This window comes from Convolutriloba macropyga, chromosome 3, assembly GCF_964194025.1.
Source record: "Convolutriloba macropyga chromosome 3, txConMacr16.3, whole genome shotgun sequence".
Classification (NCBI taxonomy): domain Eukaryota; kingdom Metazoa; phylum Xenacoelomorpha; order Acoela; family Convolutidae; genus Convolutriloba; species Convolutriloba macropyga.
This window is the reverse complement of record NC_134470.1, coordinates 35,051,301-35,066,116: the sequence shown is the minus strand read 5'-3', so window position 1 is coordinate 35,066,116 and position 14,816 is coordinate 35,051,301. Positions and strand designations below refer to the sequence as shown.

Below are 14,816 nucleotides of genomic sequence, written 5' to 3'. Positions count from 1 at the left end.
CGTTGATGGTTGTTTATTTGCGCGAGACGCTCTGAGTTGATTAAAAACAAAAACTTCAACAAAACTTGCTTGAATTTTTTTTTTGCAATTGTGAAGTCGAACGAAATTGATATCAGCTGAAAACCCAGAATGTGCTTCAAAAACGTCTCAAATCTTGATGAAAACCAAGTGTTATATCAATCGGTCTTTTATAGCAATCGGCCTTTAAGAATTTGCTACATTAACTGAAATTTTGGGTGTCCGATTTACCCCAAAAATATTTTTTGGATGGAAACTTATTCTATATTCTATCGAGTTTTCATTTTCCCATAATTTTTTTGTGCTATGGTCTAGTTGTACACTCGTGAAGATGAACTTGAGTGGAGGATCGCAAGTAAAGCGTTTTTGATAGTGACAAAAAATAAATAATCTTATTTGGATGAACTTTGTAAGCAAAATTATTGAGATAGGGTGGTTCAATTTTCGATGAGGTACAAATTTGCTTGATAACAGCTGCAAAACAAAAATGAGCATCGAAGAATTAAAGTTCCTCGAAACAACTCATTGGCAATATCATTTGGTCATTTCAAAAAAGAAGTAGCTACATTAACCAATATTTTGGGTGTCCGATTTACCCCAAAAAATTTTTTTGGGTGGAAACTTATCCTATATTCTCTCGAGTTTTCATTTTCCCATAATTTTTTTGTGTTATGGGCTAGTTGTACACTCCTGAAGATGAACCCGAGTGGAGGATCACAACTAAAGCATTTTTGATATTGACAAAAAATAAATAATCTTATATGGATGAATTTTGTAAGCAAAATTATTGAGATGGGGTGGTTCAATTCTCGATGAGGTACAATTTTGCTTGATAACAGCTGCAAAACAAAAATGTGCATCGAAGATTTAAAGTTCCTCGAAACAACTCATTGACAATATCAATTGGTCATTTCAAAAAGGAATTAGCTACATTAACCAAAATTTTGGGTGTCCGATATACACCGAAGTTTCTTATTGGGAGGTAACTTATACTATATTATATCGAGTTTTCATTGTCCCATAATTTTTTTAGGCTATGAGCTAATTGTACACTTGTGGAGATGAACGTGAGTGGAGGATCACAACTAAAGCATTTTTGATATTGACAAAAAATAAATAATCTTATATGGATGAATTTTGTAAGCAAAATTATTGAGATGGGGTGGTTCAATTCTCGATGAGGTACACTTTTGCTTGATAATAGCTGCAAACCAAAAATGTGCATCGAAGATTTAAAGTTCCTCGAAACAACTCATTGGCAATATCAATTGGTCATTTCAAAAAGGAATTAGCTACATTAACCAAAATTTTGGGTGTCCGATATACATCAAAAATTCTTATTGGGAGGTAACTTATTCTATATTATATCGAGTTTTCATTGTCCCATAATTTTTTTAAGCTATGAGCTAATTGTACACTCGTGGAGATGAACGTGAGTGGAGGATCACAACTAAAGCATTTTTGATATTGACAAAAAATAAATAATCTTATATGGATAAATTTTGTAAGCAAAATTATTGAGATGGGGTGGTTCAATTCTCGACGAGATAAAACTTTGCTTGATATCAGCTGAAAAACACAAACTGTGCTTCAAAAAGTTTGGTTCCTCGAAACAACTCGTTGGCAACAGCAATTGGTGTTTTGAAAAAAAATTGGCTACATTAACCAAATTTTTGGGTGTCCGATTTACCCCAAAATTTTTTTGGAAGAACACTGGAACCATGTTCTATCGAATTTTCATTGTCCCATACTTTTTTGCTATACGCTGGTTTGCTTTGCACCAAAAATTAGAATGGCAAGATAACATTTCTTCGTAAGGAAGAAATTGAGTCTTTTACGGAAAAAATTGAACCAAAACTTTTCTATGAAGTTCTATGACTACAACTTTTTCATTGTTGATTGCTATTTGCAGTCTCTTTTGATGCAATGGCTTTTCATTGAATAATTCAGGGCTGGCAAGGAGTTTTTTAACTTGCAATAATGTTTTTCACTTTTCTCCAAATTTTTTTCTTTTTCTATGAAGTTCTATGGCTACAACTTTTCCATAATTCTCTGTTCGCTTAAGACTCAATTTTTCAATTTTTTTTTCAAGTTAGTTTTTTGAAACATACTTTTTCCTTCCTTTTCATGATATAAAAAAATTTTGCATAAAAATTTAATTCCATAGAACTCCCTTTTATGAAAGTTCTATGACTACAACTTTTCATAGACGCCATAATATGAAGTTGTAATTTTATAACTTTTTCAATTATGGGGTCAACCCGGGAATTTTACAAAATCACATCGGAATTGGCCTGACCATGAAGCCTGCTAGATAAAGTCCTATGAACTGGGGATCAGCTTGAAAATATTGCCCAAGTCTGACAAAATTTGCAGACTTGTATTTAGAAGTGCCCAGTATTGGAAAAAATATGCCTGCATTTAGACTAGTCCAGTACTGATACATGCTTGAAGCTCGGTACGGTATAATACTCGACATGCCTTGTTTTACTGATTTCTTAGAATGAGAACTGAGATTTTGATTGTTATCGCGATCTTTTGTTTTAGATAATAATTGAAGGCACGGAAATCTTTCTCATAGTTTTGAAACATATTCAATTTTTAAATAATTGCGTCCAATATTTGTTCAATTTTTGAAGCTAATTTTCATGGCAGCATATTGGGGAAAAAGCAAAAAACGTATAAAAAATGCATATTGACATTTTCTTTGATCTCAATAACGCCGCATTTTTTTGCCTTTTGGAATAAAACATTAACAGATGAAAAAACGTGCATAATGTTTAATTAGACATTGTTTTTTTTAATTCAACGCATAGAGTACTATTTTATACAAAAGAGTTTAAATTAAATTTAGATCGGCAGTGACTATTTTCTGAGTGACAAATTTACAATATGTTACCAAATTATGGATGAAATAGACACAGACATATTCTGGCTGAAACTGAAGAGAGCACTTCATTTCATCTGAAACTAACTTGATGGCATCTCAATCTAGCAATAGGCTCCACAGATTCAACCAATTGTTCGATCGCAGATCTAACGGAAAAGTCGGGCATTCAAGGAACGGACGACTAAAACGTAGAGTTTTACCGGATTCACCTCTTGATGAAATCTCAACTAATGGTGGCGATGAATCGTTCAATAGGAAATTTGACAGGCAAAATTTGGTAAGTTGAAAACAAAGCTCCCAGTGCTATGTCGGGTTTCGATACTGGTAGGGTTGACTTTTTAGCACGATTGGTTCGGGGGAACGTTGCAGTGATCTTAATTATCATGTAAAATGAACAGCGTTAAATGTGAGGCGAGCAAGCTATGACTGCTTTGATCAGAAGGATTGATGAGATGCAGACCAGACCTTTAGCAGTTGTGCAAATTATTGAAGGTTAATTCTCCTCCGTTCTTTAAACCTCGAGCTGTCGGTCTCATAAACAGTTTTGTTTTTTTTTTTGGTTTTTGACTTTTTGCAAAAAACTCTGCAAAACCATGTTACTTAGTACGATCATATAGTCAGGTGCTTCCTATTTTCCGTTTTGCTGATTGATTATAACAACAAAATTTTCCAGAGAAAAGCAAAACCTAATAAATTACAGCCATAATTAGCTATTTGCCCACACTGATTATCGTGACAGATCTTATATTCGATCATATCCAGTCCAGCACACATCTAGATCTAATTGAAAGGCTTGATGACGCACAAAACGGAGAATAACCTTATGAAAAGCGAACTTGAACACAAATGGGTCTCATAAAAACTTAGAGCGGAAAGTGATCACACTAAAATTGTCTGTTCCCACTTGATTTTGATCACAGATGAATTCGAGCAGAACGCAGTTTGATCGTAAAACAGAAATATGTGACCAATGTCGAATTTTTCTTGTAATTCAACTTGATTTTGCCACTTTTTCACGGCCATGTGTTGAAAATTAGAGTTATGAACATTTGTGGAAATTGGTGACAGTAAGCGATTTTAGTTTAATCTTTCTTCAAGTTTTGTTACATCTGTAACAATTTTTCACGATTCTTGCTTTTCGGGCTAGCGTGAAGAATACGGAAAATATTTTTTCACTCGATTCTACGCTATAAGAAACTAATCTCCACCTGTTACCTTTGTCTACGGTTGCAGTATTTAATGACAGTATAAGAAGATAGTGTCAACAAGGCGACTCAGTAATGTACAATTGCACATAAGGTTCCGACCCCGCTCATCCACAATTTTGGCATGATTGTCTACCAAATGAGGAACATAGAAAAACCCAAAAATTCAAGTATTTTTTTTAAAAAATTGGTGTATGAACGAAATGATAGCCTCAAAAGCAAATAACTGAATTGTGGAGTGAACAATGGTGCATTAAATTGATGAGGTGTGCAAATTTTAAGAAAGCGAGTCAAGACGAACAGCAAAATCAAACAACAACAACAACAAAAATTAATTACATTAAAAACTTCACGTCCGTTTTAAAAAACAAAACTTAATAACAAAGTCAAAATATCGTCAGTTAAAACTGATCTTAAACAAAATAACATTTAATGCACGAGAAAAAATATGGGATTACTCAAAAAAAAAATTTGGTAAAAATTAGACAATAAAGAACAAAAACAATAAAGTTGTAAATTTCGCTCATTTTTTTATAACAATTTAAAGTAATGAAAACCATTGGAAATCAACTTAAATGTCCCATAGGCGTAAGATTACCGATCTTTTAATGAAAGGAAATAAGAACTGCTGGCATTCAATTTTTTTTTCTGCGGTTACAAAAAGAACAACAAATAGACAACAAACAAAAAATCAATTAAAAATTGGTAGAAAACGCTTTCGAAACCGTAAAGCCAAACTATGGCCATCAAAATATGTTCGATTGCAATTTCTGCAAGCAGCAATAACGTATAATGTAACCTCTCATTAATGAAGCTAGGTAACAAGTAGATAAAAATGAAAATGCAAAAAGAAATAATACTTTAATTTTTTTTCAAAGAAAAATATTTTCAATGACATGAACGCCGTTAATTACGGAATGAAATAATTAAATAGGTTCATTTATTCTTCAGAAGTAAGCCTATGAGAATTGAAATGATCCAGAAAATGTCTTACATCTACAAAAAGAACGTCAAACATGACAAAAATTAAAAACTAATTTATTTTTTTCCGTGTCGAAACCAGTAAAATCAACGAATTCTTTTAAAACATTAGATTGTGTGACACCAATCCCTCTTGAGACCTTCCTTTGACAACAAAAATGGCTTGCAATTAACGAGACCAGATAACAAACAGAAAGTAAAAGGAGCAAAATTGCGAAGTTACAAAGTGTCTCTTTTTAATTCATAAAACAATTGTTTTCAGAGTCATGAAAGCCATCAGCTATCTACTATCATCAGAATATCGGATCATCTATTCTTCCACGAAAAGCCACTGAAACGGGGTTATTGTACTGCAATTTTCATACGACTAAAAAGACAAAGTAAAAAGGACAGTTGAAGAGAAAATTTAAAAAACTCAAATGATTTCTTCGAGAAACTAGTGTCTAAGCCGTTAAAATCATAATCTATATCTTCAAAAATTTAATTATTATCAATTGTGCCTTATTTTAAAAGCCAGGAATGTTTTATACCAATTGCCAATAACGTGATAAAGTGACAAAAACAGAAAACGTGATAAGTGGTCAAAAAAAATTTTAGAAAATGAGAAATCTAGTAAAATCAAAGCCTGAAAAACATAACTTAAGGCGTAAAACCGGAAAAAAAATTAAATTCGATTTCAATAGAAAGAAGAAGCGTTCTTTTATTCTGACAATAAGCTACAAGTCGACCAAATTAAGAGAAAAATAGAGGCAAAATTTGATAAGTCATTATTTATTTAAAAATCAAATACTTTTGAAACTCAAAAAAAACTTAAGATTTCAAGTAATCAACTAGATAAAACAATATGGAGCTATTTAGGAATAAATTGGACCTATCATTAGTAAGCTTTGGTTTGAAATGTTTTGTTATCTTATTAATGTAGAAAAGATTGATTTTTTTATAAAAAAAGACCGACTGATTACAGCCCAAATTATTTAATTATTTTTTGAATTATACCAGTCCAAGATTGGTCCAAAACTAGCTCTGCTAAGTTTGTTTGTCTAGGAACATTTAATTATTCAAATGTTCTAGATATTGGTATTTTGTTAGTTAAAAACTCAAAAATAGATGCTGCGTTTTTGAAAACTGACGAAATAATTCAGCAAGTTTTAACTACAGTGCACTCTCAACGGAATTTGAAGTAGAAAAAGCCCCATTTTCAGTCTAAAAAGATTGTGTTAGTGATGTTTGGGTCTGTACTTCCTGTAAATTTAATCAAACTGGACTAAAGGGACTTAGTTCGTGCTGTTTTTGATGAAAATCTTAATTTTGAAATTTTTTGCCAGAATTTTTGACCAAAAAAATTAATAAAAATAGCCCACAGAAAAATTTTTGTCTTTGCAAATAAAAATCAACAACACTTTCTAAAAACATTAACAAATTTTAGCAAAATTTTTGAAGTTTTTATCAAAAATTCCGGAAATGTGAATAAAATCTCACCGGAATTCACTCTATTTTCTCAGAATTTAAACCTCGATAACTCGCTTTAAGAATTGAAAATTAGAAAAATCCTTTTAATTCCATATTCTATGCTGGACAAGCTTTCTAATGATACCAGTGTCAACTCTCTGCGATGATATCGATTGGCCAAAATTGACTGAACAAAAAAACCCATTTGAGTATATAGTTCCTTCCCCATCAAGAGGGGTCGGAACAATTTGACCAAAATGAAAAAAACCTAATTAGTGATTAATTTAACTGTCTATCTCGGCTCTCGATGTGAATTGAGAACACAATTAGCAATTTTGTAATTACCCATACCAATGTTCACGAGAACAATTATTTCTGTGAATTGGATCTTAAGTAAATAGAAAAAGTTCAGGCCATAATTTTTAGGCTTATTACGTGCTCACCGTTCTGTGAAAACTAGAAAACTAGTGACAGAATGCATGCTTTTCTACGATATAATAATCACTTATTCCCACGAATTGAAGAAGAATTTTTCAGGGTGTAATAATGGTTACGCAAAACAGTCTATTTTGAACACATATCAGCACAAAAACTAGCCCAGTTCAGAATAATAACTGCATGCAGTTTTACTCTAAAACGAAATAATCAGAGGTCATTCAGAGGTCGTCTGATCATAGTCTACTTACGTGGACCCTAAATCTTTTTAGTACTTCCAATTGTTCAAATCTTTTCGTTAGGGTTTCTGCAAATTATAACCCTCTCTGATTAACGCTCTCTATTGTGATCTCCAACTCTAAATTAAAGGAAAAGAGAACATTGAACGTAGCGCACATGTTGGATCAATTCAGTATATCAGATTTATTCAGTTACCTTATCTAAAAACTATATTTTTCAGGGTTGATACGCAAACTTATGCAAAAAATTGTTTTGAGTTGTTTGCACCTTGCACACCACTGCCAATTGAGATCTCGCTCTCTCAAAATGATGCAACTTCGAGTCATAGCTTTTGCAACTGAAACGATGGTCACCTGAAATGTTAAAATTTTATGTGTTTTTTATATAGAGAATAAAATTTTTAAAAAGGGACACGACTCGAAAGAATAGAAGATACTCTATCAAAGATCATGTTTTTATTTTACCAGTCAATTTCACATCTACGCTATTGTTTAGTATACGTGGTGATATGATTACAAGACACAATGCTCTCTGTGTTTTTCGCTTATTTGTCTCCAACGTTTTATTGACTGGTTTCTATTTGTTTTGAGAATTACTTCAATCTTCTTTCAAGGCAAGAGATTTTACTACGTAGTGAAGATTAATAGCTTCATTAGTGATCAATTTAAATAAACATTTGGCGAAAAATCGAATTGATTAAACCTATCTCAATCCGTTTTCATTTCAATTTCATAGTTCTTAAAAACTTTTTTTTCGTGTTTTTCGTGCTTTAAAGAATATTTTTTTGTTCCAACCCCTCTTAAGGGGGGGGGGGGGGGGAACTATATACTCAAATGGGTTTTTTTTGTTCAGACGATTTTTTGGACGATCAATATAATAATCGTAGAGTTGTGAGTGGCATCATTGGAAAGCTTGCCCAGCGTAGAATATGGAAATAAAAAGATTTTTTCAATTTTCGCTTTTTATAAGGAGTTATCGAGGTTTAAAGTTTTGTGAATATTAGAAGTAATTCAGCTGTTTTTATTCACATTTTGATCAAATTTTAGTCAATTTTGACCAAAGTTTCGCCAATTTTGCTAATATGTTTTATAATTATGTTTCAAAATTCATACTTTTTTGTCAAAAATTGGACCAGATTTGCTTTTCTTAGCCCACTTGCTTTAATTTTGCTGGAAGTAGACACATTTAAACTGCGGCCAGATTTTTCTTAGGATAAAAAAAGAGCCAGTTTTACTCCAGCTGGCTCTAAGAGTCTTCTGGAACTATAATCCTGCCAATTTTTTGCAACTTCAAACCAGATAATGGATCCTTATGTCAAAAAATTTTTTTTAGATTTCAATGGGGTGCGACCTTTTTTTTCAAAAAAATTCCACTATGTAAATATTTTTATATAAATTACGAACAAGAATTTCAAATCAGGACAAAGTTATTGACAGATAAATGATAAACGATAAACTTTTTACAAAAAAACGAGTCCTAACGCGAGTATGTTATGGTTTCAGAGTTAGGCTCTGGTTTTTATGACTCTGAAAATCAATTTTTGTAAAAATTTTGTGGACTTCTATCGGTTTGCTTTCATCTCTGATATGTTTTGTAGCCCAATGACTTAGTGTCCCCAATCAGAGATCCAATTATTTTTTAGAAAGTATAAAAGATTCTAGACATTTTTTTTTCTGCTTTTATCTAATATTTGTTACGACTTTGAATATATTTGTTTTGAGAGAAAACCGGTGAATTTCTGAACTTTGCTACTAATTTATCTTATTTCTCTCAACTTTGAGCGTAGTCTCAGTAAAACAGGTGGAAACCGACTTCCTGTGAGTTTTTAATTAATGTCGACAACGGTTTTTTATTCAACTAATGGTTTCTTTATTTTGTTACTACGCGTTTTCAGTTTTCCTTTTATTTTTTTATATTTTTTATGTTTTTTGGGCTGAGACACAAGTATCTCGCAAATTTTTGTGAGTTTTTGTATTTTGCCTATGTTTGTCTTTCTTTTTGTTGTTGTTCGTCATATATCCGATAGCAATAGGTCTTAATTGTTTCAACAAGACCTATAACTCATCCTGGTTAAAGATTTCAGTTTACAGATTAATTTTTTTTCATCTGTCTCCTTTTTGCTTTTGTTTTTTTTTGCTTTTGTAACTTTATCTCACTCACTAGAAGTCTCATTCTTTTGTTGATTTAAACACGTTTTTCGTCCTTGGTTATACGTTGTGACCGATTGCTTCGATCATTTACTCTCATAATATGTTTTTGAGATTTCTGTACAGTTCAATTTTTGGGTTTCCTTTTGTTGTCATGCCTAAGTAGTCTTTTTATAAGGAAGACTCGTTGATGTTACCATGAAGGTGAAATAATGATTTAGAGTTGTTGCATATAAGATCATATAATTATAAAGCTTTGAACAGTGTCTTTTCGTCAAATTGTTTGAAGTTTCAACTTCTTTTTGTACTTGGTTTTTTTGGGCTCGTGACGTAGTCTCCTTATTAACAGGCTCAATTGGCTCCCTCAGGTGTTGAAACCTAACCAATCACTTTTTGCTGTAATACTAAGCCTGTTTCGACTTTCAAAAAGATTTTTTTCAAACTAAGTTTGAGTTTTTGGGCTTCTTCCTTTTTAAATAGTTTTTCGATCAATTTGCAGCTCAGTCCCTTTAAAGACAAACACTTTCCAGTGAGCTATAATTTAATCTTTATAACGGTTTTAGCTTCAAACATTTGTTTTCCGGCTTTTTCCTTATTGTTACTACCAGATTTCATAAAATGTTAGATATATATATATATATATATATATATATATATATAAATTTCAACGGATTTTTGTTTCCTTTTCAAATTATAGCAAAAATCGTTGATTCACTTTAATTTGAAATTTTGCGCAATCGACATTGGATAATGACTTGTCTCAATTGCTTCCTATGTAGATATAATTGAACATTTTAGTCGTATCAGTTGATATCTAATGACAATAATAACTGTGAAATTAATTGTTTTCATGAATGGAAAAATATTTTTCGACTTCGCACCCACTTGCTTTTGTTCGCAAACAGTTTTTTTGCTCGTAAATAATATTTGTTGTATGGCTTTTTGGTAACCTAATAAGTCAAGAATGTGGATTAGCGGGGACATTTTGTGCGTACTCACATTATCGAGCCTCCTTGTTCCATATAGCAGACACATTATCAGTTTAACAAATGTAAAAACTAGGTCCTTTTGTTTTGATCTTTTGTCTAACCAATGCAAAAAATATCAAATTTTCAAAGAAATTGACAATTAAAACCATCAGTTTATCCACTCACCATTCCCAAATCTTTATATTTCACAAGGAAGAGTCTCTTTAAAAAATGAAAAAATTAACTAAGAGGAAACAAAATGACAGCAAAAAATTGATAACTAAAAATAATTGAATCAAAAACTGGATTCGACTATTCTTCCAAAACGTCGAAAAACAAACAATGTGAACGATTTAGTTCAAAAAATTTAAACCGAATGTTTTTTAGTTATTTAAAACAACAAAATTGGTTTAAATTAAAAAAACTTGATTACGCTTATCAACAACTCAGTGCAGCTTGCAAGGCTTTAACTTCTGTATTCAAACTGTTTGTTGGAAACCGGTCACTATCACAGTTGCTGTACCTGATTTCAAGGAGGAACTGTTAAAGTAGCTTTTATTGACAGTTGTTATCAAGATGTAGCAAAAATTGCAAGCTTTTACATAGTTCAGTTGGATTAACGTCTTATTAATCTTTGAAACGAATTTTTGTTTTCTATAACGGGAAGTGAACAGTAAGCAGCTATCTGTCTCTGTCAATTTTGCATAGGTCTCTATAACCATACTTGGTAATAGGACGTAAAAACTTGTTGTTCTGAAAAAATCCGAAACTCCATTTTCATCTTACTTATTCCTTTTCCGAAGAGCACAAACGGTTATATTCTAAGCCAACTATTTTAGCAGATCTCAGAATAATTCTCAGTGATTTGTCAAATCATTTTGTCTGGCTATTTGATTGGGGACTGTGTGTTCCGTTTCTTCGCGCAGTAATGAAATAGTTCACTTTCAAGCTTAGATCAACCATCTGTCGTTATGTAGAGCTCGTGTCTGGAGAAACATGAACTGATAAACACATCAACTTTAATATCAGCTGTCATGCGTGATATTGGTTAAGCTTGAAACCGTTACGATATTTTGTCTACAAACTACCAAATTCATATTGGAAGAATCCTCAGCAGTTAACAGCGGTACAACTACCTCTAGATCTATACAACTGAATCTATTATTAAAAATCTTAATTTGATATGATTATTCTTTTTTATTGTTTATCAGAAAATTTTGTGTTTTAATGAGAGTGAAATCATAGTTTGCGTCAGGATTTAACTCTTTGGACGTCTACTGGCTATGTGATCGTGAAGGTACGTTCGTTTCTTGATTTGCAAATACAAAACCTAAAATCAGGAAGCAGCATAGGTTGTTGAACAACCGATTTCCGACAAAGAATTTATTGATTAGAAATATCAATTTCCTGAACACCATTCAATTTCGTTGTTTGCATTTTGCAACGAAAATCGTCTGTTTGCCGTTTTGCAATTCCATTAAATTGACAAAAAACAAGTACATTTATTGTTCCAACTATTCTTCTTATTCATAATATGAACGAAGTAAAATTTTGGCGAGAAGTTTCTCTGCGCCGGAAGTATGATTTCAATGTTTTCAGCTATTCAGAAAATTGTCTTGGTTTTTGAGGACTGTGGTTGTTGGAATGTGCTCGGTACTGCTTTCTGGTCAATAAAGACTAGCTTTGCGACCTTCAATGACTTGCGCTGTAGTTGTGTTCAGCTTCAGTTAGGCGTCTCGAGAAAAATTCGAGTGGTTAAAATTTGTCATGACCAGATACCTCCTGAAGAGTTGCTCCATTTACCATTTTGGAGCCATCAATCCGGGGTGATAAAGTTGTATCTTGTCATGAATGGTGATGACGTTTTTTAATTTGCTCATTGTATTTCAAGTATACTCTTTGTTTTCGAAAATAATTTTTTAATGATGGTTGTTGTTTCGTTTTTTGTCCTTTCTAGTAGTCCTGTTATCAACAACTTTCATCGTAAAAAATGTTTATCGGCCCTCTAGCGTGGCTTTATTGTATTTCATTGGTTGTTTATTGAACGATTTGTTTTTGAAAATTTTCCATCTCTTCATCATTTGGTAACCAATTAAGTCAAGAATGAGGATGAGCGGGGTCGGAACATTATGTGCGTACGCACATTATCGAGCCTCCTTTTTCTGTATAGCAAACACTTAAACAGTTTAACAAATGTAAAAACTAGGTTCTTTCGTTTTGATCTTTCGTGTAACAATTGCAAAAAACTACCAAATCTTCAAAGAAAATGACAATTAAAACGTCATTTTATCCACTCACCCTTCCCAAATGTTTATAGCTCACGAGATAGAGTCTCTTTAAAAGATGTATAATTTAACTCAGAGGAAAAGAATTGAGAGCAAAAAATTGAAAACTAAAAATAATTGAATCAAAAACTGTATTCAGGCTTCCAAAACGTCGAAAAACAAACGAAGTGAACGATTTGGACAAAAAAATCAAAATTGACTGTTTTTTTTATTTAAAACAACAAAATTGGTTTAAATTGAAAAAAATAAATTGATATTTATTCCATCAGTTCCGTCGAATGTCTATCCTCAATTTTTTGTCGAATTTTTGAACCACGCGGCAATCGGTAATTTTTAGTCTCATCCTTCACTTCAAAACAGGAAGGAGTTTCCTGAGATGGTCATACAAAGTCACAACGATCAATCGTCCGTTGTAGACGAAGAGATGTATACATACAGCAGTGGTCGTGACATCTTCTCACAATTCATCACCCAAGAAGAACTGTACAGGTAAACTGCACTGTTCACCTCGCCTTGACACAACGGGTTTTTGCATGAGAAGCAGTAATAACTGATTTTTTGAAAAAAAAAGATATCTCGGGGTGAGGTGGAAGAAACATAACGCGAAATTTACCTCCCGGGGCCTTGGGAAACTTTGAGACATCAAATACGCCACCTGGGACGCAGTTCTTTGTTGCTCTAATTTGAATCATATGCCCCCCTCAATTTGCTGTTCATGGTCTGACTAATGCTGCACACTCCTGCTGCACCGAGTGACAAATCTGCCAATTCGAATCATGAAGCAATTTTTTCAAACCAAGAAATTTTTTCACATCAACTTGCAGAAAGTTAGCTCAGTTAATTTCTCAGAATGAGCTCCCCAGACCAGAAGACCAAATAAAAACGACAAAAATTGATAGGAAATTTGGTATGTTTGGGTTCAAACGTAAGAAAGCTTTGGAATAATTATGCGTAGGAAATGTTTGATAATTAATACGTTGGTGTGTTCGAATTGAGACTTAGGAAATGGAAGGTTTCTCCACACAATGATTGGTTTTTAATTCAGAGAATTTTATATTTAAAGAGTATGCAATTTTATCAAAGCTTTGTTTTCAGCTTGTTCGCAACACTATTTTAACAAACAAGAAATTGTTGTTTGGGTTTTAAGGTTTAGAAACAAAGCATTTGGTATGAACATATACGGTACACGATTCACTAATTCAATTCCATGAGTCATGATATCACCATGCGAAGGCAAATACATAAGTCGTTTTCTTATGAAAGCTTGTGTATGAGTGAGTGGGAATCCAAACTTAGATTATTTAGATATGCTTCTCCCCTTAACAGATTGGCATAAAATTTGATCCCAAGTGGAAGCATAAGAGGAAATCAACTACCCAGGCCTAGGCCTCGACTTATGAAAAGACTTTAAAAGTCTCGTAGGGGGGGGGGGGCAATATTGACTATAATTGCACGGTCGAGCTTCCTAGTTAAATTCGAGCTAATATCTTTTCATGGGTCGAGCTAAAGTCTTTTCATAACAAATAAAGTCCAGCTAAGGTCTTCTCATCATTAGTCGTTTCATAACCAACAAAGTCGAGTTAAGTTCTTTTCATGTGTCCACCATTAGTCATTTCATAAATCTGTTTTTATTTCAAAATTCCAAGTTTTCTGTTTTTTTCCTGCTTCTGTACATAGAGAAGCAAAACTGGAGCAAGACTACATAGCTTTGAACCAGAGCAAACAAACTTAAGAATCAGTTAGAAAACTGCCAAAAGCCTTAAGAGTTTTGCCAAATCTTAAGATGAAGAGTTATTGCAGCTTGAGTATATTACCACATTAATTGATTCAATGAAGCCAGCTAGCTTATGTGTATTGGTGCTAGTCCCATTAGCCATGACAAAATTTCGGCGTTATTCAGTTTGTTTTCCATTCCAAAATTATGAGCCGTTTTTTTTAGAAAATAATGCAGATTTTGAGGGATTTGTGATTCTTTTGAATCGCAAAAGTTGAAGGAGCATACATGCTGACTACATTGTATGCAATATTGCACGTAAAATGTTAATGGCAAAAAAACAGACTTAAGAAAAGACTAATGATGGTCCCATGAAAAGACTTGAACTCGACTTTGTTTCTAAACATTTTGTCGAGCTTAAATCCAGCCCAAATATTGGGTCGAACTAAAGTCTTTTGTAATATTTTGGGTCCAGCTAAAGTCT

At 32.8% G+C, this 14,816-nt stretch overlaps 1 protein-coding gene across 1 annotated transcript; it reads left to right on the top strand.

The window, feature by feature from the left end:
* Positions 1-2,932: 2,932 nt before the first annotated feature.
* LOC142337034 (uncharacterized) lies at positions 2,933-13,135 on the top strand. The gene is made up of 2 exons (XM_075386071.1): positions 2,933-3,185; positions 12,956-13,135. Exons 1-2 carry the CDS (start codon positions 2,997-2,999, stop codon positions 13,109-13,111), a joined length of 345 nt encoding a protein of 114 aa, XP_075242186.1. The 5' UTR covers positions 2,933-2,996; the 3' UTR covers positions 13,112-13,135.
* Positions 13,136-14,816: the final 1,681 nt, after the last annotated feature.